General features: G+C 34.9%; 3 protein-coding genes across 8 annotated transcripts in view; 1 reads left to right on the top strand and 2 right to left on the bottom strand.

Annotated features, from left to right (window-relative positions):
- Nucleotides 1-13,099, top strand: part of LOC129002460 (proteoglycan 4) — a 42,204-nt gene extending 29,105 nt beyond the window's left edge. For 5 of the 6 annotated variants that reach the window (XM_054430282.1, XM_054430285.1, XM_054430283.1 and 2 more), the window contains 9 exons: nt 2,121-2,325; nt 3,585-3,771; nt 4,668-4,793; nt 5,283-5,450; nt 5,961-6,203; nt 8,214-8,351; nt 8,602-8,730; nt 11,347-11,664; nt 12,367-13,099. In XM_054430282.1, the coding sequence (XP_054286257.1) occupies nt 2,121-2,325; nt 3,585-3,771; nt 4,668-4,793; nt 5,283-5,450; nt 5,961-6,203; nt 8,214-8,351; nt 8,602-8,730; nt 11,347-11,664; nt 12,367-12,420 (1,568 nt within the window). In that variant the 3' untranslated portion in view covers nt 12,421-13,099. The remainder of the gene's footprint in view (nt 1-2,120; nt 2,326-3,584; nt 3,772-4,667; nt 4,794-5,282; nt 5,451-5,960; nt 6,204-8,213; nt 8,352-8,601; nt 8,731-11,346; nt 11,665-12,366) is intronic. The other variant, XM_054430287.1, reaches the window with a different exon arrangement.
- A 2,088-nt stretch (nt 13,100-15,187) lies between these two features.
- LOC129004269 (uncharacterized) lies at nt 15,188-22,902 on the bottom strand. The gene is made up of 2 exons (XM_054432785.1): nt 22,766-22,902; nt 15,188-16,074 (listed from the first exon to the last, which is right to left on the bottom strand). Exon 2 carries the CDS (start codon nt 16,063-16,065, stop codon nt 15,799-15,801), a length of 267 nt encoding a protein of 88 aa, XP_054288760.1. The 5' UTR covers nt 16,066-16,074; nt 22,766-22,902; the 3' UTR covers nt 15,188-15,798.
- Nucleotides 20,002-22,713, bottom strand: LOC129004268 (methionyl-tRNA formyltransferase, mitochondrial). The gene has a single exon (XM_054432784.1). It carries the CDS (start codon nt 22,497-22,499, stop codon nt 21,333-21,335), a length of 1,167 nt encoding a protein of 388 aa, XP_054288759.1. The 5' UTR covers nt 22,500-22,713; the 3' UTR covers nt 20,002-21,332.
- Nucleotides 22,903-26,984: the final 4,082 nt, after the last annotated feature.

Here is a 26,984-nt window from a genome sequence, read left to right as displayed (position 1 = left end):
GTGTAGGAGAAATATTTCTAGCATTTCAATGACAAAGTTGCTTATTCCAACTGAGCTTACATTTTTTTAATGGATTTTATGTTGCCATTGCCACTGTCCATGTTGGTGGGGGACAAAAGTTCATAGTGGAGAATAGAAAGAAGAGGTCATACACTACTGTAGGTCCAGTTCCTCAATTTTTGAAACTAAAGCACTAACTGTAAAAAATAAACATTAGTCTATCCACCTACTAGAATTATAATTAGTACATTTCTAAATTAGTTACCTTGTCAAGTAATGTTTTTAAGATGAAACATACTTAGATTTTTTCCAATCTTCAGTTCATTTTACAATTCTAGTCTGAACAGTTCTTGATTCACATCAGTGCTTGTCTTAAAATCTGGAGGCCGCTGGTTCGATTTAAGTGTGATCATTTCCAGACCCAGATACCATTAGTCATTGGGCTATGAATTAATGTTGCTATCTAACAAAAACGTTGATTGTGAAAAGATCAGGGTTTGGATTGTTCTCTGTCAAAACGTAAAAATGTGTAGAAAACACACAAAATAATAAGTAAAGTAACCTAAAATTGTTTAAATAAGTTAAATTCAACTGAAACAAATTAAATTGGTATTGAGCTCCTGAGAGTATTTTATGGGTAAAATACATCCATTGAACATTCATCTAGCATAGTTATACTCTTCTCATACATGTAAACTACATTAAAATTTATGAGCAAAAGTTTTAAGTAAATCAAACATAGGCTATACATGTGGTAAACCATCTAACTTTTAACTAAACATAAACAATAATAATTATAGGTTGTTCAAAATGACTAATTTTAGACAACACCACCAATGACTCACAATGTTAATGCCCCAAGTTTAATTTCACCGTTGAAATTAAGTAAGAGTAGTACTACAAGTAGCATTATTGTTTATTTCAATTAGTAATGTTAATTATTTAACATCATCAAAATTTCCTATTATTTTAAAGATGAAAGTATATAACATTGTTGTAGTTTTCATTAATTGAGCCCACTAAAGACACAATGTATGTCTATTTAATGTAGCTGATTGTGTAACTCAAGCCGAACTGTAAATACTGAAGATAAGCCCCAACTTAGTGACATACAGTAGTGAGTTTGTGATGTGATATAGGCCTATGTATCACGTAATACTATTTCCTCGTTTGTATCTCATTTTTGGATTATCCTCAGGTAAATATAATTCTTAAACTTCCTTTCTATGTTGAAAGATAGAAGAAATAGCTAGACACCATTAGGTTTAATTAAATTATGCTCTCTTGGAGTAACTGAGAAAATTGGATATTTTACACAATTTTTGCAGGTACTTAATATGTTAAGTATTTTTGCCATTGTGGTTGGCTGGATTTGACATTTGACTCAAGTTAGTCAATGAATTTTTTACAGTAATTATTTTATTTCAAAATGATTAATAAGGTTAATTTTATTACTAACTTGTCCCCTAATTCTTAGAGCTTTTTCATAGGGTTTATTTTTGTTACTTTATTTTCTGTTTTCTTTACGGTTTTCTGATCAGTTTATCAGTTCTATAAAATATTCCTCCATGCGCTCTGTTTTCAGTTTGTAATATTGTCACATCTTCATCAAAGCTGGACTATTGATCATACCTCATTGTTTGTAAATAGTACAACCTGCACTTCTAAATTATTATGGAAAACGTAGTAAATAATCAATTAACTTTCCCGTACCAAAAATTAACAATATCAGTGCAAGCAATTCTTAAACCTGTATATAAAAATATAACAAATTCATATTGAACAATAAAAATGGGTTATTGTTTAAGATTTTTGGTGTAAATGTGGCAATAGGATTTTTTTGGTGTAAATGTGAAGCTACAGCCATTGGTCACCTAGTGCAAGTATCTGACTCCTCACCCTCCTGATGTCAACTAATGTTTTCGCTCTCACTTTAGGGTGGTTTGAACGATATTTGCGTAACTCAATAGTTATTATACCAGATGTAACGTGAGCTGAACTTCTGCAGCGTACGCAGGATCTGTTTTTTTTGTTGTTGAAAGTTATTGGACAAACTTCTTTGGTATTTCTAAACCTATTAATCCTACGTAAATTTGCCAAATTAACCATGTTTTTTACAGTAACCACGATGATGCCTAGTACCACAACGGTCCCACCGCAGTCATCGACAGTATCCGAGACAGAGTTTGTAGACAAGGATACAGAGTTTGACAGAGTGGAGGATCCGTCGTCCTGTGTCAGAGTCATTGTACACATGTCTCCAATGAGGTTGTGTCGACAACAACAACAGCTGAGGGAGAGTATTGCGGCCCAGCTGACTCCACAGTGAGTGTTGTTTTTTTCGGTCTTATTTATAGAACAAATTAAGAAATAGACATGTAACTATATTAAGAGACCGGTTTAGTATCAGCCAATGACCCAGGGAAGTAGGTATTTTGAAGACTTCATCACAAGACCAAAAAGTCTAGGTTACAGTATACTTTTTAGGGTCCATAGAACCCAAAAAACTGTGAGGAGTTCAAGCATGTAGGATTATGAAATTGTTAACCCTTACCGCGCTGTTGACGAATATACTCGCCAAAATTCCCTTTGCTCAACACGCTATGAATACTCGCCTTTTTATTCAGAATGCATTGGCTGTTCTTGGTAGTTCTTAGTTTTGCCGATAGAGTGCAGCACCTATTGGGACCATCTCTTGTGATGGAAAATCACAATAACAACATTCAGTGCCCTCTGATTATTCCCGGGAATGTAAAAATGGTGGCACGTGTTTTGCTGGTCTCTGCTATGAGAGACCAGCGCTGTGGACAGACTTAACTCGCAAGTGTTTAGTTCACTCTCAGACTCCGCGGGAAGCTTCGTTCTTCGTCATATAAAATTGGCAAACAAAAAAAGGTGACCATAAAAAAAATTAATATCATTCTTTTTTCATAACAAAATAGTTGGAATCTCCGATTTAAAGCTTTTTTCTGAATCTAAAAGTATTTGTGATACCTGGTGTGGCAGTTGAGTAGTTTACCCTGTGGTTTTAGCCATTATTATTACATTTTTTAAAACATTATTAATTAAAGTCTATTACAAGTTAAAAGTATTGGCTAATGGTTTTCTCAAACCTAACTATCATAGTACCTTTCATGGTCTCTCAAAATTGGGATTCACACAGCACATAATCGTATGGATTAATAATTGTAGTAAAAAATCTCATACATGACACTGCAGGATTTGTTTTAAATGAAAGAATTTCCAACTACTTATCTAAACGCTAGTTCTCAACAACTACACTTTAGACAGCCTCTACATATGGTTACACACCATTATTTTCAGTATTGGCCAAACATTACTCCTCCGTCACCATGGTAACAAATAAACAGTTTGTTCTATTTAGTACTGTCTCCAAGCATCTCTAACGTGCAGGGAAAAGTCCAAATTTATTTCTTTTCTTCAAATTCGACTTTTAACTATAATTAAAATTTCAAATAATTTGTGGTCAACATTAAAACTTTTTGGATAGAGTTTAGTTGTTCACATTATTGTTTACGACTTTCGACAGACTTTTTATTTTAAATTGTGTTTTATAATTTCAGCATTGTATCCTGGGACCAAGTTTTGATTTTGAAACCACAGGAGTGTGATTCTGGAGATATTTCTGATCGAGAGCAAGATTTGAGTGTTCATGTGTGCTTCACTGGACAAGATGAACTTCCCAGTCCTGCCATTCGAAATGAGTTTTTGAAACGCTTCTCTGAAACGATAGCTGATCCTAATTTTCCTGTAAGTACTATCAAAAGAAAATATTTCTAAAGTGAAACAATTATATGTTTTCTTTTATTGGAACCCCTTTGTGATAGTTCTATACAACAAATGAAATAAAATAAAACATTTATATAATGATAGATTGAGGATGACTGAAGCAATTTAACATGTTATTTGAGATACTAAGTCATACACTAAGTATGGTTTAACTGTGTTTTTTACTGATTTTACATATACCATAAAAGCAAACAGTTTGAAATTCATGATTATGACTATTAGTTTGCAGGTCCTTAAGGATAAATTGTGCAAAAAATTAAATGCTTAAGCTTCAAGTAAAGCAATAAATTAATGATACCCTACGCTGTGTGGCGTGTCACATCATTTTGAAACTAAAGCTCTTCCGGCTTTGTCAACCTCAATCCAACCATGAAAGTAGGATGATTTAACACGTTCGCTGCGGCCCACCAATGGCAGGCGTAACCCTGGTGCGGGGCAGCATCAAACGAACCCGTTTGGCTTTTAAATATCTATGACAGGACGACAAAGATGATTTGTAAGGGTGCCAGAAAGGGATTTTACAGGGAAATTTACCACCAACCTACACCACAATAAAGCACTCATTCCTAGCTAAACACAGACATAAAATGCCCTTTTTTCCTGGTGTGTTTCTGCGCAGAAATTGAATGGAATGTAGGCGATGCCGGCACTCACCGGTGAGCGTTCAGCGTGGCAGAAAGGAACTAGAGCACTCACCAGTGAGTGGCCCGTAGTGAACGTGTTAAAAGTTATAAACACCCTGTTACCTTATTTATTTTAGACCCATTATTTGCATGCCTTGTACGTCTAACGTAATGAATCATTCTTTATTTTTTTATTCCCATACCTATTTGTTGCATGATTGTTGCTTGTGGCAGATTATCAATGTTCAGATGATCATGGACCCTCCGATGATGAACCCTGATGGTTTTGACAATGTATTGGCGGCCATCATCCTGTCAGGAATTGCAGCCATTTGTCTGGTGTTGCTGGGAATACTGCTGGTAACTACTAAGGATTAAACCATAGATTAGACACTCCCTTGGATTTAGATTAGATCATCCTAATTGATCAGTTGTAGACATTTTATTGTTAGTTCCGCCAGGGACCGCTAGGGTCGTGTTTACAATTTGTCTTATTCGTAATAGATATAATGAATAATGTACTGAGAATTTAACACAATTTTTCAAAATGGTTAAGGTCCAAAATCTGAAAAATCTTTATTTCTGTTTTTCTTTTGAAACTTACCGGTACTCAATTTTTGAATTTTTTCAGGATAGTATTAATTCACAATCATGAAAGTGTGCAGAGTTTGTGTGTCATGATAGCGTGATTCTAGTTATCAGTATTGAAAAGAAAATCATGAATCAATAATCAATTCCTGGATATCACAGATTTTTAAAGTTTCAGTTTTAAAAATCAGAAATGGCCCTTTAACAATATTTACAGTTGTAAAGCAATATTGAATTTCCTTACTAATCTGTGATGTGTAGGTGATTGTGCGTAAACGTCAAGGGAGGTTCAACTACGGCCAGCGCTGCACACCCGTCTCTCTAGATGACTACAGCCTAGACAACATTTCTGTGTACAACAGTGTCCGTAGAAAGGGAGCCCTTCGTGCCTCCAAACGCTCCTATGGCAACCCTGGCTTTGATGACCCAGTGAGTATAAATACTTTGTGTTACAGATATGTTTGATCTTAACTTGAGGTTGAGCAAAAGGGCCTGGGTTTTAAGGATTTCTGTGAAGACTGCAAGGCTTACTTGAATGGGAAAACACACAAATTAACTAAAACTGGAATACTAAAGTTGGAATTTTTGTACCTAACCCACTATATTGCTTGAATAAATACCTCTTTTTTGTATCAGGTATTAGTATGGATTATTGGACATGGCCCAATCGGAGAATGTTGATATAATCAAAAATGTTTAACTTTGACCTGTGGACTTAGTTGGAAAGGTCATATGGTACAGAAAATATTTTTTTAATCATTGTAAACCATTGTGTTATCAAATGTCAATAATGTTGAAAATCATTAAATTAGTTATGTAAACAAATTTGGCCTTTCAAGTATAATAATCTTCTCTAAAAGTACAAATTACCCTCAAGCTTGTGAGATAAAATATTTCATTAAAGAAAATACTGTTCCACTCACCAAATACTCTCTGCAGGGAGCGCCGACTCATTCTATAAACTTTGCGGGATTGGCCAACTTCAGTAGTGATCGTCGGGCTTTAGACGAGGAGTTCAACCAGATTCCGATGATCACGGTGAAGCCAGACGAGCTGCCGCCGGGAGCTGAGAGCAAGAACCGCTACGCCAATGTGATCCCTCTACCCGAGACAAGAGTTATGCTGCAAACCAAGGAAGGAGCTGATCATTTGGATGATTACATCAACGCAAACTATATCAAGGTATAAATAGAATCATTTACCAGCATTGCCATTTTTTACAATGATTTCATAAATTGCTGTTACATCCACAGTGACCACAGACCTGGAATTCGGGCAAAACCAGGAACTATGTGTAAATTTGTAAAAAGAATACAAGATATTATGCTTAAGTTAAAAATTTAATTTTTTTTGGGTAAGCCTAATTTTAGTACCATTTTGTTCAACATTTAAAACAAGTATGAGACAAATTTTAAAGGTATTCAGTGACGTACTTTATTTGCTTGAGTAAAGACTCATAAAACTCTGTTAACCCAGAAAAACCCAAATCAACAGTTAAACTCATTTAACATCAAGAACATTATTATCTGGGGGTCATAGTAAAATTGAGGTCATCTAGTGCTGATATTTCGTCCAAGTAGAGTCGCAAAGTACAGAACATTTTTCATGGTCATGACCACAATTTTCCTCACCATCGGATTGTCTCGACCCGATATTGGCTCTTTGTCATTTGGGCCCTTTGTTATCTGGAAATACCAGGGGCCTGCAGAGCTCCAGTAAAAAGATAATCTCGGCGACCGAAAATTGTGTGGACTTATCCATGATATCTGTGGCCACTCTGTAAATCTCATTAAGATTTAATATACTTATTTAATTGGATTAAGGGACATTTTTCTCTCTCTAGTACTATTATACCCTTTCTTCAAGCCATCCTAATTGACTCTACAATTGCTCGATCATTCATATACTGTGCTACTCATAAACAATTTTATAAATTTCAGGAAAAAAGTTATTGAAAACTTTTCAATTATATCAATTATTTTTAAGATGGGGACGCCACTATATGTGCATATTTTGACCCAAATATGAGTGAAGGATGAGGGGTAGCGGATTTTTATCCCCCTGGAATTTTACCCCCTGGGCAAACGTGACGTCACAAACCAGGGGGTAAAATTCCGCCTGCGAACTTTTGAGTTTCGCGACATCAGCTCGATGCATTAAACGCGGAATTAAACACATATTTTCACGGTTGTGAATTTAATCAGAACACATTAAATTACAAAAACCTAGAATGTACGGCCCGGATTTTTACCCCCGGAATTTTACCCCCTGGATTTTTACCCCCCGGATTTTTAACCCCGGAACTTTACCCCCTGGCCAGATATATAAATTAGTGAGAATGATTATTAATTATCTTCATTAGGTTTTTATTTAATAGTAAACATTTTATTATTAAGTAGCCTATCTTAATTTATCTGTAACATTAACTAATCGAACAGGTTTTCAATTTTAATTTTGAGATTCAAATATCAGGATTCGATCTTTAAAGCCAACTGTTGGTTAATATGATGAAAATAAAAGAGCAAATTCTGTTTACTTAGTTGAAATTACAAAATAAATAAATAAAGATAGGGTACTAAATAATGAAATGTTTACAATTAATTAAAAACAGAAAGGAAGAAAATCAATCATTCAATTTCTAAAATGGGCTAGGGGGTAAAATCCCGGAGGGGGGGGGGTAAAATTCCGGGGGTAAAAATCCGGCCCGTACATCTTCAGTTGTTTAAACGCTAGTTATATGGACAGGGGGTAAAATTCCAAGGGGGATAAAATTCTGGCGACCCAAGGATGAGTGGCGCGATCTTGTAGTCCTCTTAGTGACTAAGGCCGACATATTCCTTAGACACAGCTGTTAATGAATAGTCCATACAGCTAATGACAACTAAGATAGATTTTGTCTCTTAAGGGACAGAAAAAAGCATAGATCTAGTTTTAACACAAATACATGCATAATTAGAGCTTCTTATTTGCAAAAGATAATTTATTTTCTATGGATTAGTTTGTTTTAACAAAGATTGGGTTTTTAATGTTTTAATCAGTCATCAGATGATCATAGTTCAATTAATTTTCGTCCATGATTATTTTGCATGCATATTTTCCCAGAACAAATAAAAAAAATTGTCCATAACTACAACTGTGTCATTTTTAAGCTTCATGAAAGCTAAGTGTAATTTTTACAAATTTTCTTCGTAGGGTCCCAAAGGACAAGAGAAGCTGTATATAGCATGCCAAGCTCCGCTACAATCCACCATTGAGGACTTTTGGAGGATGGTTTGGCAACAACAGACAAAAGTGATCCTCATGCTTACTGCTCTCAATGAAAATGGAGTGGTGAGTATCGATTTGGGACCTTTAGTAAATGTTTAGGAATGATTTTTTTCATTTAAATATAGTGTAAGCAGGTCGATAATAGAGAAGGGGGTCATGCGACAAAGGGGGTGTGATTAGACAGCCCATATGTGCAACTGCATGTATATTATAGTTATATTTTTTCACGCACATATATTTATACCTAATACCAATGTACTCAGGTACAATATATATGTAAATAATTTGTTTCCTATTTATTTCTATTTTTCAGGAAAAATGTGCCGACTATCTTCCACAACTTGAGATCACCGATTGCCACAGAATGTTTGGAGACTTCCAAGTAACTCTGAAGAAGCATGAAGTTAGAGAAAAGTATATCATCTCCAGCCTTCAGCTAAAGGTATTTATATTATTACTAAACCAACTAAGTTACCAGTAACGTAAGGTAATAATAATAAACTTGGAAAACCCAAAAACTCAGGAGATGAGGAGCTTCGGGTGGAAATATTAGTTTATATCAGGAATCTCCAACCTAGGGGCTGCAGAATGCCAGCATGAGTGATTGAAAAAAAAAACACTGATTATCTTCTACAGCGAAAACCTGTTTGGTGGTCTAGGGGATACTGTAATCGCCTCCCAAAATCTCTGCAACACTCGTGAGCATATCTTGTTGTCTCAGTAATACAGTGATCGTATCCTGCAATATCGTCAAAACTTCTAAACATATATTGCGTTCCCGGCAATACCTTGGTCGCCTCCCGCAATCTTGCCAGTACTTGTGAGCATATCTTGCGATCTCAGCAATGTCATCATCTCCTACGATGGCGACAACACTTGTGAGCATATCTTGCGGTCTCAGCAATACCATGATCATCTTCGGTGATCTCGGCAATAATGGTTTCTGGCAATTTCCTGAAAGAACCACGGTGGAACACCAAATCTCTAAAAACCACCATTATACCCTTAATTAGTTAACAACTTTGTGGGTTTATGGGGTTTAACACGTTCACTGCGTTACATATTTTCCACCATTATTCCAATGGTGCGTTACGAGATCTATAGGTCTCGTCCGCTATGATTACCCAGGTGCGATACGAGACCCCGAGATTACGTTGCGCAGTAATCTTTTGCGCATCATAACCTCGTAAAGAAAGGCAAGAGAGTGTTTGTTTATCTGAACCAGTACAATGTTGACAATCTTCAGCCAGCCCAGGAAGTAAATATGACGTCATTGTACGAGACCCCGAGATCTCGTACCGCACAGCTGTAATAGTTCATTATTTATTTGTATTTATTCTTTTCCTACAATAACAAATTAAGAAAAATATATGTTAACGGTTTATTTACGAATTCCTTATAATCGTAATCGTTATAAAAAATATATTTTTTCTTTCTTTTATCATATTTATATTAATGCGTTTCCTTACGGCTGATTTCAGGCTAAATAAAATACAAATGGAAATGAAATATGTTTACAAATTACTGTATTTATTTTGTTATAATTTTGGGGTTGGGCTATGACCTCGAAATGAGTGCGTGCCAACAGTGAGTCGAGTGGGCGGGGGGAAGGGATGGGTGCAACCTTGATTGTATTGCTTATGTGTATATTTAGACTTGCACCACTTCCCTAAAGGGCTGGGAAAGGGATCCCAATCGCAAAACAAAAACTAATGATACAAAGTTGTTTATCGGAAATTTCTTGTCCGGTTTGACGATTATTTAGCATTGATTTTTGTATGATTTAGTAGGGACCAGGAGAAATATTCGAATTAATGTAAATGATTTGCTTGTTTACATCAAAATACAACATTGCACAATCGTGATATTTTAGGTCATTTACCAGTGACCTTTATTACGCACCCGTTAGTGCTAATAACAGTATAAAAACGCCATTATTCTTTCTCTTTGTTCTTGAATTATTTCTTTGGTTTCCTTCCTTCATCCAAGCATTCAACAAAGGTTACCATGGTTAGTAATCACCCCATCAGCCTCATGTAGTGCTTGGAACAACTACTTTTGATACGAGACCCAGGGGTCTCGTATCGTAATAAAGTAAAAGTTTATTACTTCAGTGCGTTACGAGATCTATTTATCTCGTTCATTTCATAGTTACTAGTTGATACATCAAGAAAAATGCATTATATATGTACAACTTTCATTTCTTTACGATAACTGTACGCCGAAATATCAATGTCGTAATTTTTGGAAAGAAGCCAAATTATGGGTCCCGCACTACGGGCTAGGTACGATACGAGACCTCGGGATCTCGTAGCGCAGTGAACGTGTTAAACTTTCTTTTATTCTCTGTATTACACAAATATTTCTAACCCAGCTCTCCTTCCCTCCAAATATTTACAATGTGGCCCTCGAGGAGATAGTAATGTTAGTAAATTTGAATTTTAAAACTAAATCAATCATCCTAATAGTAGAAAGTAATATATCTAATTAAATTAAGAGTGGTTTCAATAAACTTTTAACGAGCGTGGCAAGTGTGAGGCCGAAAGGTTGGAGACCTTAAGGTTTGGATCTTATTTTTGACCTGAGTCACTTTGTTGTATGGGAAAAATTTAATTTCTGTATGAGTGTAGGGTAGTAGTGATTCCTTGTCTAATTCTAATTTTCTTACAGACCGAAACTAGCTAATTCTCTTCAAAATAAGTTTATTGACAGCTCAACAATAAAAAGAGATCCGTCTCACACTTGGTAAGCTTAAGAAATTTCTCACATGAAAATTGGCAATCTCCTGATACCAATCTAACAATTCTACTCCCATATTTGGGGTCAATTAGTGCTAACTTTTGTTATCAATGGAATTTTATATTGCCAAACGTATAGCGCTTTCTCTGAAGAGCCATGCTCAGTGGCTAGGTAAACTAAGTCAGAGGTGTTGGTCCAGGTCTATTTGAGGTTAGGTGCAAGGTGATTTGCCTCTAGGAATGCAGGTATGCCCACTTGCTCTAGATGTATGTGTTTTTTCTTGTGGTATTTGTATAAATTAATAATCAATTTTTTTCAGAACCTGGAGACCAACCTGTGGAGGGAAGTTACTCACCTCTGGTACGTCAGTTGGCCCGCCCAAGGCGTTCCGGACGATTGCAGTTCCATGATAGCGTTCCTGATAGAGGCGCGTTCGTACATGCGCGGTGCACAGGGCCCCACCGTCGTACACTGTAGTCCCGGCACCGGTCGTACTGGTACCGTCATCGCCATAGACCTCTGCATCCGGGACTTTGAGACTCTACGCAGCGTTGACATACCCAAGACCGTCTACGCTCTGAGGAGGGACCGGGCTGGATGTGTGCAAACCAAGGACCAGTATTCTTTTATCTATCAGGTATGGTTTAGTCTTTTAGGTTAAGTTTGGGGGGTTACTGAACAGCCGTTCATCATGATGAAGTTTAGGTACCTGGAGTCTGATCTTGTAGGAGAGAAAGATAATTTTATAGAGCTAGATAAGTACACAATCCTTTCTCCAGTTGGAAAACCACTAAAGAAAAATCACATATAGAACAGTTTAGTAGCTTTTCGACTAGACATTCCATCCATATTCATACTGGTTATATATTTTTTTAAATTGAAATTGTTGCACAGACACAGGGTGCATTGATGTAAATTAGTGATTTCTCAAAGTCAACTGATGGGGCAACTAATAATAGTGCCATTGCATGAATTTTGCTAACAACAGTTGGACAAACTAAAAACATCTAATTTGAATATAAAATTATTATTGTGTTGGTGAAGTAATACATATTATATCTAAATCTAAAAAATGTTTATGTCAGTTCATATTAGAAAGCCAGTATTAGTAGGACCATTTTGAAGACTAATTGATAAATGCTGAATAATTTCAGATAGCTCAAATAATGGTTCAGTATTACAAAAAATATAGTTCATCCTACGGGCATGATCTCGACTTTGCTTTACTCGTTAAACTAGACCTTGTGCCGTACACTGAAGTGATGAAATTCTAATTTAATATCAGGCATGATAATATTTTTCTACTTTTAGGATGAATTATAATCCTCATTGTTTGCAGGTGCTGAACTTGTACGCTACCAAACTGACTGGAGGTGCTCTGGATTCTATTTGAATTGTTAATTTATGAACCGACTTCTTGCCTGATTCTTCCCTTTTTAGAACATTAGATCAGTTTTGTAACCAATCTTCTAGTTTGCATATATCAGTAAAATCCATTTATTTGACAAACTATTAACATCTTACTCTGAAACATTTTTACCTCTTTAGTTTCCGAATTAATATCATATTATTTGTATAAAGTATATCTATTAAGTATTGTTTATATTCTCTCTATTAATCTTTAAAATTTGTACATATAGGACTGTAAATGTTTTAATTTTTTTTTGTGGACATTTATTTATCATTGTTTGACAAATTTGTGGATGCTAGTTTATATTTTGACATTAATTTTAACCAGTTTAATCAAAATTGAAATTGAGTTTATATATAAAAAAAAAATGACTCAATCAGTATTACTCATTAAGATCGTCTCTGTAATAAATCATTGGTGTTCACTGTAGTTTAATATATTATTTGTTAATGTACATACCTAAATATTTTTGTAATCAGTTATACGTCCCTGTTGTTTATATTTATGTAACCTATTGTATATTCTTAAATGTGATATTGCTGTTTTTGTTTTTGATGTTTATATTTCTTGTTATACCATAATATTTGTACCCTACCCATATCCTGAAGTATGATTCACGTATGTAATGTTATGAATAAATATTTTTCTTTGTATCTTTGAATTTAGCATTACTTTTTTATGTTTTAACACCATCAAACTTTTATATTTCAATCAGTTAAGCTGTTTTTCACAAAGCCAGTGGACGAGCAGGTTACATGTCTCAGGGAACTTGGAATACATTAGAGGCAGGTAATCTGCTCTATAACCTGCCAGCCCGGGTCGCCGGAAGACTGTCCCCCGGAAAACTACCCCCCCAAACAGGTCCCTACGTCATATTGACGTCAGAGACCGGGGGGGGGGGGGGGTAGTTTTCCAGTCACGGACACTCAAATTTAGTTGTCAGTTCTAATCTAACCTAACCTAACCAACCAAACTTGCTGTAACATTTCGAAATTCTGTTTTATATTCACCACATGACTTTTCTATTATCCAATGGAATTACTCAAATTAAAATTAAATAGCATGATTTGTCTAGGGGGGGGGTAGTATTCCAGTCTCGGACACAGCTTCCATATTGGTTATAAGTTATAGTTGGCCGATTTTGTGACGTCACGTTTCACCTGGGGGGGTAGTTTTCCGGGGGATAGTATTCCGCATCCCCGCCAGCTCTACTGGTCTCATGTAAACGCAGCTTAAGTAAAGAGATTGACGATGAAGCGTAGGTTAAAAAAAGTAAAGGTGTTAATTTTCATTCATTGCGTTTAAAAATGTTATTTTATATGATTTTTGAATACCTATTTTTGTTTTTTAAAGGTCTATATTTATTCTGAAACTTGCTTTCAAGATTTGCATAAATTGATTTCCTTAAAACATATTCAAGATTGTTTTGACGTCTAAACCTGTTAAATGTTATTATTTTTGTAATTTTCTTCAAGAAATATTGTAGTCCGTGCTCCACCCCACGCAACTATAAATGTTCTCATTTAGGTCCCTCAGCAGATCACTTTTTAATATTAGCATTAACTAATGACATTGTGACTTTTTTTCACATTAAATTCAGAAGATTACATATGATAATGTTAAGAAGTAAGATATTTTTCCTACAGTCACTCGACAAAGTTGGCTTCCTTGTACTGTTTATAGTACAGAAAGCTGCTAATTGCTGCATATTTATACTTTGCAGTACGGTTTATACTTTGTCATACGGTTTATACTTTGCCGCACATCAGGATTCCAACGAAACAACACAAAACAGCGTACTATTATGCACGTAATCAGTTTACGCTTGGAAATAGGTTGGCAACACTTAAAGATAAAAACACTATGAGCAGCTGATTGACTATTATAACTACGATTTAACCTGTCATTTCGTGTTTATAGTTTCGGTATTTCTGAACTTTCTGGACTTTTCTTTTAAACGTTTTTAAAACATTCCTACGATCTTAATAAACAAGAAAATACCTTTAAAGCATTTTTTTAGGCGTGGAAACCACTTCAAATTACAAAAACATACGGAACTATATTCTCAAAACGCGGAGCACATTTCTTGCCGAGGAAAAATAGCGGAGTGATACGGACCGGGTACTACTTTCTCTAGGGCACCTATTTGTGTTGCCAGCTGAACCTAAAAACGTGTTGTATAGTGTTTGAAAGACTAATTATTTATATGCTTTATAGTGACTGTAGGAAAAATATAATGTGTAACACGAGTGCAAAAGGCCTTTGCTGCACTCGAGATCATTCCACACCCGCCTGCGGCTCTAGCGTAAACATTGCTCTCGTGTGCAGCAAAGTGCCACTTTACCCACTAGTTACACAAATAACTATTACACTCTTGGAATTGAGAATGATGAAAATCAACAGACCCAAGTACTTATAATAAACTTTCATGTAATTCAGTCTTTATCAGTATAAAATCCACACACACTAACTTAAAACTATATAACTTAGGGTTTACAAATATGTCAAGAATATATTACAAACATACATATCTTTCATGAACATAGTAGATACTCTCATAAAAAGCCAAATGTACAAGGAAATTAACAACTTAGCCAGCACCTTCCGGCAACCTCTTGAAATCACTAAAACAATTACAGGGGTAAATAAATACTACAAAATAAAAAAAGCTTATCATTCCTCAGCAAAACAGAGTGGTTCTATTCATTAATTTAAATATACAACACACTCTATATAATTAAACAAATAAAGATAATATTTAAAAATAACTTAAATATTTCTTCATACCCTTTCAAGACCTGAATATCTTGCAAACTGCTGTTCTACAAGTCTTTTCATTGATTTCACTCCAGCCCTGACCATTTCACACACTCATTAGCAACAGTTTCTCTGTCTAAACTACAGCAAAACCCTTTAATTGCACCTTGTTTAACCTAAACCATAATATAAATTCAGATCAATTGGAAAACTAGCGCAATGGGATAAAACTAGCGCAATGGGAATTGTCCGACATGGTGCAGGTAGTTGGCCCGACTTTGCTAATGTAATGAAATACAAAAAACAGATCTTTATATGATAAGTCGGATCTCAAACTGTTAAAAAAATGATAAACAATAATATTTAGCAATAATATTTACAGTTCTGAAAATAATTAATGTGAAAAACTATTGTACTTCTCTTTGAACCGAATTAGGTAATAAATTCCAAAATATGATTCGAAACATAGCATACGGTACCGGTACTTAAATGTTTCCCTTTATTTCAGTTAAGCCTAGTTGGGGCTTTACTGTATTTCGACTCAAGACCTGTTCATTTGACTCATTCCCAGGTAAATTTTTACAAAATTATACTTTTTTATACTCATGCCCGGATGGTTGGCCTAGCCAGTGTCCACATAGGTTGCACCATATCTCCTTGGCAAGTACAGGTCACAACTCTGTAGCCAAAGTAGTATTCCAGCTGGTTCAACACGTACACCACCGAGTTGTAGAGCGTGATCTCGTCCTTGGTCTCGTCTTTGCCGGTGAGCCTCAGTCGATTCTTGATCTCCGTGATCTCGTGGTCACTCAGTCCGTAGACCCTGGTGTTAGCCATGCCGAGGGTGCCTCTAACGATGATGTATGGCATTCCCGACACCTACAAGAATTGAAGTATAGATTTCATTGATTGAATTTCCTATTTATTTATTTATTTATTGGGTTACATGTCAGTACATCATAATAACAGGACATATTGTCAATGGTTAAATAAAGATTTAAAACTAATACATCTGTATTTACACAAAATCAACTGAATCTTCCCAAAATACAACATTGTTACATGACCAAAAATTGAGCTAGTGGGAAGGTTTATTTATACCTAATTCCAGCAGTCCTTAGGCTAAAATAATCTGCCAATGACAAAAAGATCTAGTCTTGAGCCAATCTTTTAAAGAAAGTCTAAACTTACAGGGATTTTCTAGAGTAATTAAACTTGTTGTTAAGTTATTTATGATTTTTGGACCAATGTATTGTGGTGATAACTTGAATATTTGTAAATTATGAGCTACAGGTTTGATAATACAGTATTCTTTTTTCTTGTATTGTAAATATGTTGAGTTTGGGTATCCATAAAAGTGGAGAGGTTTCTTTGGACCCAGCATCCTATTTCTAAAATATAGTGATCGTAAAAAGTTAGAACTTTAAAGTTTTGAAACAGTTTTTTACTAGGGGTTCTAACTTAGGGAGAACTTTGCCAATAATTCGTATTACTTTTTTTTGTAATTAAAAACTCTTTTTTGAATAAGGAGAGCTACCCCAGATCAAGATACCATATGTTATTAATGATGAGAAATATGCATGATATATTATTAGCTGGGTTTCTAGATTTGTTTGTGAGATTATTATTATTTAAAAAATGCAAGGGTCTATTTTTTTACTTACATTTTCAATTTGAGATGCCCATTGCCCAGTTAAGATTTTTATTTAAAATTAATCCGAGGAATTTTACATTTTGTTGTGGAGATAATTGATTATTTGAAAAGATAATGTGATTTGAATCATCTTCCCTGTAGCTAGCCAAAAAGTTTATAGTTTGTGTTTTTTCCACATTTAGGGCCAGACCATTTGCCCGGAACCAGTTACCCAGAGCAGAGAATTCTTTGTCTATGACAGTCTGCAGGAAGTCAATAGTGGGTCCTCTACACAAAAGCATTGTGTCATCTGCATATTGAAAAAAGTTTCATCTTTGTTATGTTTGGCAGATCATTTACATAGATTAAAAACAAAGAGGGACCCAATATTGACCCCTGTGGCACACCACATTGCACTTTATCCCAAGATGAATTTACTTGTTGTCCATTTTTGCTAATTTTAGTTCTCTGATATAAATTAGTTTAATAGGAAGAAAACCACAGTTGCACTTTTCCTACAACTAAAATTTTGACTAGCTTTTCAATTAAAATTTTGTGGTTAACACAGTCAAAAGCGCTGGATATGTCGCACAGTATACCCGCAGCTTTCTGCGACCTTCTGCTATTTAGAAACCCACACTGCAATTGTAATCTGTTTTGATCACCAATGCATCATTCAGAAGAGCTTTTAAAGAAAGGTTTTAAGGGATTAATCCGAATAATTCTCAATAATAAAAATGGAACAATTATACTATTGGATTAAATTTTAGAAGAAAGGGAAAGCAGCTAGCATACATTACAGAAGAATTCCAGGTAGGCCACAGTACACACAAAAGACAAAAATCACAAAATATATTGTTTCTGGGGACTTCGTCAAGTTTTTTTTCCCAACATTCAAAAGCTATACTTGATCATAGTAGGTACTTAAATCCCAATAACATTTTAGGTTCCTTAACGTTCCTTGTGTCCAGATCCACTGACGTGTGTTTCGCGACCGGAATTATTTACGGTTTTGCATGGCAGAAAAATCAAACTGGTCTGAGGGCATTGGCAGTCCGGAATCCGCCAGCGGAGAGGTGCCATCAATTATTGTGACGGTGCATTTATTGCAATTACATCATGTATTGTGCGTAAAAAGAGGTGTTGATTAGCGTTAGAGGTGTTTAGAGGTTAATTAGAGGTGTTTGTTCTTATTTTTGAACGCATTCAAAGGTTGTTTGTCGCAACATTATTTACTCAGTCTCATGAACCAACCCTTGGGGTTTTGCATGGTGTAATTTCTGCAACGGAAAATTTTGTACCGCACGCCGAAAATTCCGCAGTCTGCAGAACCATAGCTTGAATGCCCTAATGAAGATTTCATAGTAAAAAGACACAAAAAATAACATTCAATTGGAAATGTAATAGATCATTGGGGAAATTGCTTAAAAACACCCTTGATAGCTGAAGTAGGTCATCTAAATGCACTCAAAGCAGATTTACTTTGTAGAGGTTTACGGGAAACTCAGATGGAAGCATTATGTTCCGAGTTGTTGTCACTGATGCTCCCTTATGTTTCCATCTCTCATAAAAAAGTCATGGAAAAAGACAAAATGTTTAAAAATTACCAAAAAACTTGGGAACACAGATGGTCCTATGCCTTGCTTAATTCACTTGCTGTTCAATCACTGATTGTGGAATTTCGTGCAATTAATTCTAAATTTTTAAAGAGTTAAGTAAAGTTTGGCGATAAATTGGATAAGGGCAAGAACTGTTTGTGCAGTACCTACCAAGGCTAACTCGAACATTGCTGAGAAGATCAAGAAGGGATAGCAGAGCAGTCAGCAAGAGAATTTGAAGCTGAGGATTGGATTCCAACTTTTTTTAGTGTCAAAAATATTGTTGATTTCTAACTATTTTCTAGACCAGTTTCTATCGAATTAAAAATATTTGAATGATGGGATTGAGAACTAAAGATGGAGCTGGGATTCCACCTTTTTAATCGTCCAGATTATTATTGACTCATAACAGTATTTAGTTCTAGACCAGTGTCCGTCAAATTAAAAACGTCCGTTCAAGTTAAAAAAAATGTAAAGTTTTATATTTTGCGTCTTCTTGTCCAACTGAATTTCAAATATGCAAATTTGATGGGAAGCTGCATAGTAAGTGGATAATGTATAAATTGCATTAATGATATGTCTTCTTATATTAACCCATCATCTTACTTATCTTATTTACTTCACTTTAATACCCTAAAACTCTCTTACTTTTGCCCAGTCAACATTACAAAATTGATTCAATAAAAAATGTGTGTTCAAAAATGTTCAAAAATTTGTGTGTTCCGTTTGTGTGTAAATATAATTTGTTGAAACATTAATGTTAAAATACATTTGGTCGTTAATTGTGATTATTTTAGCATTGTTGTATCATTTTACATCAAACTGTGAGTTTAATTGATTAGATAGCTTATCAGTAGGCCTACATAGAGTGTATATGAATCACTTTTAAACATAAACCTCTTTAGGCACCTTGACAGAACCTTTTGGAAAATTTAAATAACATACAATAGGTACCTTATACCGGCATTTGTTTTATTCACTAATAAAGGCCTACACTACTATTTTACTTTTATGAACAAAAGAAAGATTAGATAAGAAAACATTATTTATTTTCTTGAAAAGCTAAATTGCTTATTATGGTTATTCTTCTCTCTGTTCTTTTTAGCAAATAGATGTAGGGACCTATCTCATCATTGTCTATTATCTATACCCCGTTCACAACATGTTAACGGTTAAAGCGAAGTTCCTCCACCTCTTATTTTTGCTTAATGTATGTTGAAGATGATTGAAGTTTTAGCAAACTTCAGCAGTAGTCAACATGTTGAGCTACGGTATTATTATAAAGGTAGGAGCAAGTGGAGGGGATGGATGTCTTCCCCTAAAACCGCCTAAATATTGTGAACCGGTGTAGTACTACTCACTTGAGGAAAACACACACCATGAAAAATTGTCAACTAAAATTATACACAAAACCAGTTTAAACATTTTCAAACACCCCTCTTTCTAAAGGTCTAGTTTCAAAGTTTTAATACTACTAGGTCTAAAGTATATTGCATCAGCATTCAAAATTGTTATAACTTATTCTTAGTAGACCAGGTTTAAAGAGAATAAAACCAAGCAAAACTATTTCACTGTTTTAATATTTATTGTTAATACTCAGATCATAACAACAAACCAATAGCAAATTCATGAAGACTGAAAATCTAATTGTTTAACATTAATGCAAAGAACTGTTGGTTATTTTTTTAATTACTGTACCACGTTTTAAATCTAAACATAGCAACCATAGCCTTTAAGATTGTACATAGCCTACAGAGTTGAGTGTGACGTCTGGTAGGGACCGTGTTACGATCAAACTGACAAAATTTGTTATAAGTAAATTTAAACTCAGGGCAATCTAGAGTACAGTACTGCTAAAATAACTTCTAATACTTTTAATTTTTAGTACCAAGTTTGACTAACAAATTAGTGATTTGAGGGTCAGTCTTTTAAGGAGCTTTTAAATAAAGCCGTTCATAATTTTTGTTGTAAATCCAATGATTTTAAAGAGCTAAATGTCTACATCACCACTACCCCATACAACAGTGTTACTTTTGATTTATTATTATTACCGTACACTGTTCTAGCACATTGAAAAGGTTTTCCATAGGCTATAGCTAAGTAGCTTTTGTTAGGCTAGTTGTACCTATACAAAGAAACAGAGACCTAATAACATAAAACAAACAGCAAGCCATAAAATATTTTTTTGACACTTTGAGAAATACTACGCTATGGGTATCAACTGTTAGGCCTAATGTCTTTCCCAATTAACAAGTCAGTGTTTAACAATAGGCTAATACTGTACTGCACTACAAAACTTTTGAAAACCAATTAAAATAAAGGATGCTAATCAGATTTGAAAGGTAAATTTAACTATAAGTCTTGCCTTTTTGACTAACTACGTACAGTATTACTTAAAAACAATACATACTGTTACAGGACATTATACAAATAATTCGTTAAGCTGTAGTAGGCCTATGAAGGTATCTCTACGATCTGTTTAAAAATGCTCGTTGATAGAAGCCTATTTATTCTGGCCAGCCGTAATGAACTAAGGTATTTATTGATGATTTTTTTAAACAATGAAAATAAAAAAAAACTAAGTAACATAACTTGCATAAGTTACCGGTATATGTTCATTTCCGCTAAGATTAATAGGATTACTAGGCATAAATGATGTTAAGTACCGGTAACAGAAAATATTTTTCTCTAAGTTAAGTAGGCCTGCATTGTGATATCTTTTAATGGTTTTACAAAAACCAATATGACATAAGTTAATGTTTACCAGCAAATATGTTTAACATAGGCTCTATTTAAATTTAATCTAATGTCCAGAGACCTAAACAATTTGTAGACTAGGCCTATGGTAATCAATGCCAGATGGATTTTAATTAGGCTACCGAGTTTAACACATGGCTCAAATCAAGCTAACTAAAGTACCATTTAGATTTATCTACTTTTGTCATATAGCCATTATAAAAGTCGAGCGGTGATATACTATTCTTTCCACCCAATCGCAAACTTCCACAACTCACGCACAATCCGTCCGCACACTGAATTTTCATTGTTTTGTTCAACTTGTTATAATATATAGTTCCAGGCGGGGAATTTGAAGAATCAATTGAATATTGAGGAGTAGTGAATTGTTCATTTGAATTAAGGAAGTCAATGGCAGATTTACTAGAAGACTCTAAAGAACTGTTTTCTACAGCTCGTTTCTTGGAATCAAGTTTGATATCCAAGAGTCGCACTTGAACTCCATGCCAGTTTGTAGTGAGGGCATAAAGATGAGTTATAGCTCGATGAAGGTCGTATACTTGCTTTGCTGTCAATTTAGTCCAATCAACAACTGAGAGTTTCATTGTTACACGAGGAGCATAAGTGATTCCTTCTTTTGGCTGTGGAGCCGCCATTTCCAGGCATCTAGGCAAGTCTCTAACACACTCCATGAGAAGTTTTGCTCCTTGTACGGACAACCTTTCAGTTAGTTGGGGAGTGGTTTCATCAGGGCCCACGGCACAGCGATACTGCCTAACGATTGATCCAGTGTCAAACTTTTTAGGCTCAATGTTCATGATTGTAACCCCAGTTTCAGGATCAGCGTTCATGACAGCGTATAAGATGGGAGCAGCTCCTCTCCATCTCGGTAATAGACTACCATGCACATTTAAAATACCAAGTGGAATAGCTTTAATTATGTCCTCTGGTATTAGATGTCCAAATGATACAACTACACCAAGATCAAACTTATTTTTTATGACATCACTTTTGAAAGGCCATTCTATGATGGGAAGCTTTTCCGATTCTGCAAATTTTCTTACCACAGATCCTGGACGAGCAACTACTGTCAGATCACTCATTAAGGTCCCAGTTCGAAGTTTTGCACACAAAGGCTGTACACTTTTGACAGCAAAGTCATCAGTTCCAAAAAATATAATTCTCCAGGGTGGGCCAGCAGATGTAGTGTAGTTCAATTTATTAAGATGACACTGTTTTTGAACCTCAGCTCGAGAACATTTAAAAATTGATGCATATTGGTTGAAGAATGTAGCATAACAGAAGGTTTTAAAATACAGCATAGGCCTATTCTGCATTGTGCACAACTAGATTTGCATCAACCTTGAACTATGTTTTACTGACAAAAAAGGTTACATGACAATAAATAACAATAATATTTGAACGAGTTGAAAACGTATGCTTAATCACTATTAGCCTACTAATTTGGCTAATCTCACAAATACAACACAGCCCGACCAAATGAAACCGACTCTGACTACCAACGTCCAACCAACCATGGTCGGACTAGCTTTGGCCGAGGCTTAGGCTAACTAAGTAAAATAATACAGAATTAACACCTTACCTAAGTAAACAGATAGCTTGTAAATTTCAATTTCGCTTGATTTATGTTGGAATACCACACAATGTTTCCCTTCTATAACAATTAAAGAAATAATTAACTTAATACTCTTGAAATCATACTATTTGAGGTTAGTAAACATGAAAACATCAAAATGAAGTTTCTTGCCTGGAACATAGAGGATACGCGTCCGGTAACCGGACGTGGATAAGGCGTACGGCAATGACGTCATGGGGTTGCGGGAGCCTGGAACGCCTTTACCACAACAATACAATGACGAGCCATCGGTGTTCGTGGTGTGGTGGATAAGGTGCTCGGCTGATATGCAAGAGGTCCAGGGTTCGAATCCCATTGATGACTTTAACTTTTTGTCGAAGAGTTTGCATTGAATACCATTTATTCTTAACTGTACATCTTTTATTAGAATTTTTGGCATTTATAATTTTTTTTATAGAGAAAGAATTTCACCTTAATTCGATTTTTTCACTATCAGCAAGTTTGGTTGGTTAGGTTAGGTTATGACAGTAATTGCCGGACGTCTAATCCACGTCCGGTTACCGGACGCGTATCCTCTGCCTTCCTGGAAACATCAGGCACAGCACAGCTGGTTCTGAGCTGGGTAAATAAATACTTCATGTGGCGCTTCATTCAGCCGTCGATCACGTAGGCCTGCTTTAGATGTTGTTATTGTTTATGAACCCGAGAATTGGAATGACAATGAGCAAGCGATTACTAAAATGTTTTGTAATAAAAATTGCAATCAAAGTAATGAAGTTAATCTTTTCCGACCCCCGGTAGCAGTATCCTCCCTCCGGATAACAATAATAAATGCTGTACCAATTAATTAATTGCGATCTTCTTCGTGATGTTCCAGTCCACTGAGCTGAAAACCTGACTGAGGCTGTTTTAGGACTTTGTCCTCATTATCATTAATACTAATACTCATTAATTGAGTTGGGGACGTGACTAAGCGTATGTTTAACCTGAAAATGAACGAAAGATGAGTTAATGATATCTTTGTGTAGCTTTGTTATCGACTATCATAGTCTCTGTATTCAATGTGTCTGTAAAATGATTTATCAAAAACATAATCAGTCATGGATCCTATTTCAACCCATGGAAAAGATATTCTCAAAATCAATTAGTTTGAAGACCAGCATCGAAAGGTTTTCCCATAGGTCCATTGCATCGAAATTGAAGGCCCTAATAAAAGTCGATCTATATGAGGCACCAGCAAAGCCCTTCTCTCCCAAACCACCTACTGACTTATATCAGGTGCCTTTTTTCGCTGCTTTTAGACTGTCCCTGAGAAGAACAGGAATGCTATGCTATATTGCAAAAGCTTCAACGTACTGAGATCAGGCGATTCATAAGCCAGGACCATTTTAAAAGGCTGATAATCAGGAACAGCTGGGCCCAGTTTCAAACCATCAAAAAGTTCCCATTAGTTTGCCCTATATCATATCATCATCATCATCATCATCATCATCATCATCATCATTATTTCTTATTTATCTCATCAAATTTCTCAATAAGCCCCTCCTCCCTGTATTTTTAATAATATAATTCATTTAGAAGTCTTGGAGATTTTCAAAAAAGTAAGGCTAAATAAAATCAAATAAATATTTAAGTTTTTAGGCGTACCGTACCTACCACAATGTGAACACGCAACAACATACAGCTGTCCGTGTGAAAAGCATGCATTGTGCCTTATTATGGTGATTGCGAAAGCAAGGTGCAAAGGAAATTATTGTAGTCGCTTGAATTCCAAGGGCAATTCGGATGAAATCATAGGTATTCTTGAGATTAAGACTCTTCTTTATACTTACCACTGATGATTGTTGCTTCAATCAAGTTTTGTGTCATTTTTTAATTCGTCAGTCTGGTTCCTTTGCATACTCGGTAGCTTCTGTGGATTTAAGTTTCGCATTAGTATTATTGGAGTTCCTTCTTCAAATGTGTAGTGGGTTAATGACAAATTGGGAGGCATTTCAATACCTGAGATAGCACGCACGATTATTATTCACTCAATATTGTATGTTAGATTTTGTGGGTATAGAACAAAATAATATATAAATATTAAGGCATTGCCACCCCTTATTGTTTATAATACTTTGAACAGTGTTTACTTTTAATGTTTTCATATTTAATATTGGAGATTTTAAACGTTGTTAAGTGTACCTAAGGTGTTTGCGATTGGGGTTTAATAAATTTGGACTTATAAGTAAAATAGTTTTCTGTGGTGCATTCTGTGGAAACAGTGTGACACTATTTCAAATCATGACTAATACAGAATGTTGTGATTATTCAAACCTACAAAACTGTTGGTGAAAGTAAACATCTGCTTTTAAATTATATTTATTTGTAAATATTGTAGTTCCAAAAGTCTGACATTGAATAAAAAAGTTAAAACTTAAAACAGTTAATACCATCTGGGGCGGAGCCCTTTTGACGGATCAGCACCAAACTTCACACAAACTACCGGTGAATAATGCTTATAATACCTGAAAGTTTCATTACAATCTGTTGAGCGCTTTCGGAGTCCATAGGGTACATACTCCCTCTTTTTATAGATATAGATCATGTTTTTTCCTTCCACCATGGATATAGATATATAGATTCAAACAACTTTATATGAAAATATTGAAAATATAAAACAAATGAGGAGAACAAAAATATGGTTTTGAAAATGGACGAGCTCTTGAACAATCCATCAAAGCTCTTGCCTGTCAAAAGCGTCAAATAACGCAACTCATCTCGGAGCTCTAAATAATGACTTTCCTTAAAATAGGCCTAAGTAAATGTTGAAGTTTATATTGTCTGATTTAATAACATTGATTTTTTTATAAACTTTTAACTATCGTTATTTGTTTTTTGCTTATGATGGTCTATGCTTGCTCTATATTTTTGAGGATTTTGTCTTTTAAAATTCTTTATTTAAACAATTTTTCTCTTAGCTTAAAGTAGTAACAACATTGACTTTGGATAGCTAGCGCAGCAGAGATGATACTCGTATGTACTAAAATTAGTTGAACGAACATAGCATCTACTGTCCTACTATTATTTTTTTGTGTTTTGTGTGTTGTGAGCGTTGATGGTACTATGAACATCGACCACAGTTAACCGTCATAAAAGTTCTAAACATTGGTTGTATGTACTTCCATTTTGATACGATAGAAAATTACATTATCACACCCTTTTCTTAGTTCCATTGAACCAATTTATTTTCATTCGTAAGCTTTTGCAACCGGCATCATTAGATTTTTGGTCAACCACTTTTGTCAGTTGGAAATCTCCCAGTAAGCCTAATCTCATGGTGAGGACTGAGAAAGCCTCTTCAAATTTAAGGGGGAAACGTCTGCCAGTAAAATGTAAAATGGTTTATTGTACAAAAGGGCAAACCTGAAAAGCTTAACCTTATTTTACCCCATTTTTACAACTAAAAATCGTAATATTTAAATTATTTCTTATTCAATCTTTTAGCGAAATTCTCCTATAGGGAATAAGCTCATGGCCTGGACTCGGGAACGATCAACTTTTTCGTTTTGAGGTCTCTAGAGACAAAAAAAATCAATTGGTTCAGATTCAAAAAAGGTATATATATATATATATATATAGGCGCGTTATTATGCGCCTACTGGTTACGGAGAAAATTCAAAAAATCTGTAAATTTTAAATTCCTATGTTTCTTTATGGAGAATAAGTTAACTTTTGTAGTTTGCTTGTTTATGAACATATTTTGATTAAATTTAGAAAACGCATTCATTTCATACTAAACTATTACATTTTACAAAAAAACACCTTTTTACCCTCCCTGTTGCAGCAAACCTAAGTACTCATGAAACTAATGTATTTAAATAGGGAAAAAATATGATACTTTTAAGGAGACATTTTAGTTTAAATCATGGAAATTCGCTTAGTCTTGCAGGTTTGCTGCGGCAGGGGTATTTTAACTTGGTATCGTTGGATAGAAAATTAAAAATTCTAAATAAATTAGTTCATGAAATTTTTTTTAAAATGAAGCCTTTTTAAACAATTGAAGTTTAAAGATATAAATTGGTCGTCAGTTTGAAAATAAACGCCGGAAAAATATTTTTTTTTTGATTTGGAAATTTATCCTGTAAAGCTCCATACCAAATTTTATTTTGATATATTAATCCATTACGGAAATAGAAATGTTAATGTGAAAAAACAAAATGGCGTATAGCGGCTAAACGAAGTT

This window comes from Macrosteles quadrilineatus, unplaced genomic scaffold (assembly GCF_028750875.1).
Source record: "Macrosteles quadrilineatus isolate MER2022 unplaced genomic scaffold, UCM_ALF_1.0 Scaffold_9__3_contigs__length_116548681, whole genome shotgun sequence".
Taxonomy (NCBI): Eukaryota; Metazoa; Arthropoda; class Insecta; order Hemiptera; family Cicadellidae; genus Macrosteles; species Macrosteles quadrilineatus.
This window is presented reverse-complemented; position numbering and strand designations above follow the sequence as displayed.